The sequence below is a fragment of the Hevea brasiliensis genome, unplaced genomic scaffold (assembly GCF_030052815.1).
Source record: "Hevea brasiliensis isolate MT/VB/25A 57/8 unplaced genomic scaffold, ASM3005281v1 Scaf1, whole genome shotgun sequence".
Lineage (NCBI taxonomy): Eukaryota > Viridiplantae > Streptophyta > Magnoliopsida > Malpighiales > Euphorbiaceae > Hevea > Hevea brasiliensis.
In genome coordinates, this window is record NW_026614585.1 from 9,989,973 (window position 1) to 9,995,297 (window position 5,325).

Consider the following 5,325-nt stretch of genomic DNA (forward strand, 5'->3'; position numbering starts at 1 on the left):
CTGCTTACTGTGATTCTGATTGGGCTAGCTATCCTTTGACAAGACGGTCTTTGACCGGTTATTTTGTTCTTTTGGGTGAATCCCCTATCTCGTGGAAGACTAAAAAGCAATAGACAGTGTCTTGCTCATCCGCTGAAGTTGAATATCGGTTTATAAATACTACAACTTGTGAACTTAAATGGTTGAAAGGATTATTGAATTCTCTTGGTGTGGCGCATACTGAACCTATGAATTTGTATTGTGATAGTCAGGCAGCTCTGCATATAGCTGCTAACCCTGTCTATCATGAACGTACCAAGCATATTGAAGTGGATTGTCATTTTATCCATGATGAGATATTGAATGGTAACATTCGAACAGATTATGTACGTAGTTCAATGCAATCTGTGGATATCTTCACAAAGGCGTTGGGAAAGGATCAGTTTGACTTTCTTCTTCGCAAGTTGGGTATTCGAGATCTGCATGCTCCAACTTGAGGGGGGTATTGGAAAGGCAGCTGTTAGCTGCCACTTATTTTGCATTTATTTAGGGCATTTGTTTAGAAATTTTTGTGTGCATATCTGTTCTTACATTTTGTTGTATGATTCTGATACAATTTTGGTAATTTAGCTTGATTAGGAACTTATTTGTTTGCTATAATTTTTTTATATATATCTTTAATTTCTGGGACAATAAAGATTAGAATTCTTACTCTAAAATTTCTTAGTTCTTTTACAGAGAGTTGGCCTTCCCTTGTCTAGAAGGGCAGAAGAAGGCTGCCTGGTACGACAGATCAAAGGGTCTAAAACACTAGCAAGAAACGGAACAAGAAAAAAAAGGGGAGAGCTTGTATATATATACATGTGGGCAAATTTTATCCATTGTTGATCAATTTCGATCTTTATAATATTATTTTATTTTGATTCTGGATTAAATTTGTCTGGTTTCAATTTAATCTCGTATTATCTCTATCTTTGTCCTCTCATCTCCTCCCTTGCCCAACCAAGCTTAGGCCTATGACTAGCATCATGCATTGTGCTTGGAATGACTCGATCTGCTTTGGCCGAGTGGTGAATGACTCTCCGGAAGGGCCGAGTCAAGGACATTCACGTTGAGCTAAGGGGTGAAGTGGCAGATGACGTCACTTCTCTACCACAATGCATCAGGACCTTAAATGACATAATTAACACTCGAGATCACACATATAAAACTACTCAATTTTAAGTTTTTTCATTTGATTTTAATTTGAGTGTCATTAAAGTTACAAATATTATTGGGTAAGTATCATATGTGATTATTTAATTTTATGAGTATTTTTATAAAAGTCACTAAATTTTAATTTCTTTCATAAAGTTCACTGAAATATTAATTTGATTTCATAAAAATTACTATAATAAGAAATTAAAGATTTCAAGTTAACCTATTAACTTGTTAATTAACCTGTCAACCTGTCAGCTATTTTAAAAATAAAATTACTTTATTTTATAAATTTCTTAAAAAAAAAAATTAAGATGCATAAAATACATCTAGCTATCCCCTCGCCATCAAACTCTTTTCCTTTTTCTGTTTCTTTCCACCAACAATTAGTAATTAAATAATTTTATTTGTAAAATAGTTAACATGTTAGCAGATTAACTTCAAAACGTTTTATTTCTGGTTACAATGATTTTTATAAAATCAAATTAAAATTCAGTGAGTTTTATAAAAAAATTAAAATTTAATAACTTTTATGAAAATATTATAAAGTTGAGTAAGCGTGTGTGATAATTATCCTAATATTGCTAGTTTCTAAGTTAACCTGGGCTAAATTTTTACTCAAAATCACTCAAGTTTATGTGTTTTATGAGTATCGTCACTCAATTTCAATTTCTTTTCTAAAGCTCAAAACTCCCTCAATTTCAATTTGAGTAAACCTCAAGCTCTTATTATCTATAATAGCATGTTTATAGGTTACCCAAAAAAAAAAAAATTGACATGTTTATAGGTTACCACAAAAAAAAGATATTTATCTCTCTTTACGTCTCTCCTAATTTTACTTTTTTAATCAAAATTTAATAAATTTAAAATATTTACGCTAACAACAATATATTCACACTAATCACACCATAAATTTAAGAAATATATATTTTATTAATTTTATTATTTTAATATTTTTAATCTATTTTGATATTTATTTTAAAAATTTTAAATTTAAATTTTTCCTATTGAATTTGAGTATGCTTAACTTAATGTTATTGGTTTCGTGTCAGCTAGGGCACTATGTTTGTGTTGAGGAAAAAAAAAGAAAGAAAAAAACATAAAGCTGTAACAATGAATTTTGTTTAGTTTGTTAGAAGTGATGATCATTGGAATCAACTGGAGAATGGAAGATTTGATGATGAACAATGAAGATTTCAATGGTGGAATCGAAATGGACAGTGGCGAAGGGCACAGAGAGAGATGGACAGTGACGAACGGGCAGAGAGAGATTTTTTTTTTACACCTGTCATGTCAGCTTTGATTGAAAAATAGCAGCAAAGATAGTTTGCGAGATTCAAATAGTTCTGAATTATAAATTGAAGTTTAATGATAATGTATTGCAAAAGTTATGGGATAATGATTAAAATTTATTCTCCTTATAATATGTAATGGACTATTTTAAGTGAGATGGATTTTTATGTCTATCAAATTAAAATTTAAAAATTTTATATTATAAATTAAAATTCAGAAACTATACCATTATAAAATTCATAAGTAAAGGATGATGATCAAATTTACCTAATATTTCAGTGTCTACTAAATCAGAATTGCAATTCCCACCGATGGACAAGAAGATGCTGAGGGCTTTGGCCAAATCCCATTTGTTTCTTGTCCTTGAAAGAATTGCAAATGAGAGGCGGCAAATACTAGTGATGGGATCAGATACCCTTATTTTCTGTTGAGGCCATCATGCTAAATTTGACCATCATCTTATCTCAGCCATAAAAATTATGCAATTCCAGGAAAAATAGTTAGTGCTTATGAGATGGGTTAGACAAATATCATATCAACAATACCCATTTGTCTAATTGTCCGCATGATTAAGAAACCATAATCGATAATGCTCTTTGAAACTTAGAAAGCCTAACCCAACAATTAATCCTAGCTTATCTTAATTGATGATCAAATTATGGACAGCTCAGAAATCCAAATACACACCTTAGCAGCCATGCCTACCCAAAGTTTCCTATTCCTACCCAATTAGTCAAAAACATACAAATAAATAATGGGCAGAAACTTGCAAAGCACCCACAAGAATGACTGCTGCATCTGTTTTTTATGCAGCCTATGTGCTGATTATATTATATTGAATTCAATTATTGTAATTTGACAAATCCATGGACAATCCATTTGTTGATTTTCTTCCTTTATTAACATAAAACAACATTTCATTTAACAAGGAAGAGGTTGCAATACAAGGGGATCATCTAAGCACACTAGCCATGTTTCAACTGATACCCATTTCTGCTAAAGTAACTCATAGTCAAATAGGAGTATGGTCAAATAGCGCTGATGGCATTGGAAAAAAAAAAGCATTCACACTTGTTGAAACAGTTAAAAGCAAAAGCTAAAAGTCAAAATAGCATTACATTAATTGATAACAGCAGAAAACTACATCATCATCATCTGCCCTTGAACCATAATAATCGTAATAGGAAACCACATTTACAGACCAATAAGCACATCCCTTGGTTCTTCTACAGATCCCTTATTAGTCCTTATTTGACCACTACCTGTTGATGTTTTCTTACTACAATAAAAAGGGCATATCTTATCTCTCCCTCTCTCTCTCTCTCTCTCTCTCTCCCAATCCTCCATTGAAGTCCCAAGAATCTGGAGATGGGTCTCAGCTAGTATTGAAACATATCTGCAGAGGCCATTATAGGCTGATTCAGATATGACATGTTCAGTGGGTTGAAGAAGCTATCAGCCGGCTCATTGAAAGTGCTTGAATCTCCATGAGCACCATCGCTTGCACTCAGGAAGGTAATGATCTCATTCAAAGACTGTAATCTGTGGCTAAGCTCACCAACCTGAGCCCTGAGGATAGAGTTATCAGCCTCCATGATCAGGTATTGCTGAGTTGTGATGTCGATGCTTGTGATAAGCTGGAGGTTCTCCTTCCTCAGCTGAGCCAACTGTGCCATTAGATCATCCAAATGCTTCTGTTTTCTCATCCGAGACCTCCTTGCTGATTCCCGATTTGATATCATCCTTTTCCTCTTCCTCTGATCCATCAACACCTGCAAATTCTCTTCAGAACCTGAGTTCTGCATCGAAGTTGACCCTGAAGATGTTCCACTAGAGGAAGCCATGAAAACCCAACAGAAAAAGAACACACAAATTTTTTTTTTCCCTTTTTTAACAGAATAAAAGCAATCAAGAGAGAGTTATAGCAGGGCCCAAAACAGTAATAAACTCACAATAATGCAGAAAATAGTAATATAGTATAGATAAATATATAGACTTATAGTCTAAATTTCAGATTTAGAGCCAAAATCATGAAACGTAGTATAACCAGTAGAGGAAAACAACTGAGAAAGATTGAACAAGATGGGTCCTGCGCCTGTAAGTGGAATTGATCATAAACCCAGAAAGGAAGATTTCACTGATAATTGGAGACATGAATCTCAAACATCAAGATCAAAATACTTAGCATCAAGAAAAACTTCAAAAAACCCACAGAAGAAAGATGGGCAAAATTTGTAGATTGATGCTTAAAACAGTCTCAAAAACACCAATCCAAAAGCTGACAACTTTTTGAGATTGGAAGTCAAGAAAATAATAGCAGGTTTCAATCAATACAGAGGTTTATATAAAAGATCAAGAAGTGGGTACTTGATTTCGAATCAAGAAATTGGAATCCAAGATCAAGATTGAGGAAAAACACATGGAAGATGATGATGGCTTAAGTTCAAAGGTAGAGCTTTAAGAAAAAAAAAATCAAGAAGAAGGAAAAAGAGCACAGAAAGACGCCAAAGTTTTGCCGAGAAGGAGAAAGAAAATGGGAAGGGGGCTTACAAGTAAGGAGGGTATGGTACTTATAGACAGAAGAAAAAGACCATCAAACCAAAGTGATGGTAAAAAAAAAATATTTAAAAAATATGCAAGGAAAAAAAAAACTAAACAGAGAAAATAAAAAAAATAAAAAAAAGAGAGAGAATATTGGAATCTCCTGTGAGAAAAAGTTGTTGGAAAAAGATGATGGGTACATGTGAGGTCGTAGAGCGATAGGGAGGGAAAGTAGAGGATTTCACAACTGTCCGCATCCAGCTGGGAACCAACAATTTCACGTTTATAACAGAGTTTGGTGGTAGTTAAATTAGC

At 33.4% G+C, this 5,325-nt stretch overlaps 1 protein-coding gene across 1 annotated transcript; it reads right to left on the minus strand.

Annotated features, from left to right (window-relative positions):
• Positions 1–3,566: 3,566 nt before the first annotated feature.
• On the minus strand, positions 3,567–5,022 carry LOC110670523 (bZIP transcription factor 11). Its single transcript, XM_021832601.2, has one exon. The coding sequence runs from the start codon at positions 4,311–4,313 to the stop codon at positions 3,849–3,851; it is 465 nt and encodes a 154-aa protein (XP_021688293.2). The 5' UTR covers positions 4,314–5,022; the 3' UTR covers positions 3,567–3,848.
• Between the last annotated feature and the right edge of the window lie 303 nt (positions 5,023–5,325).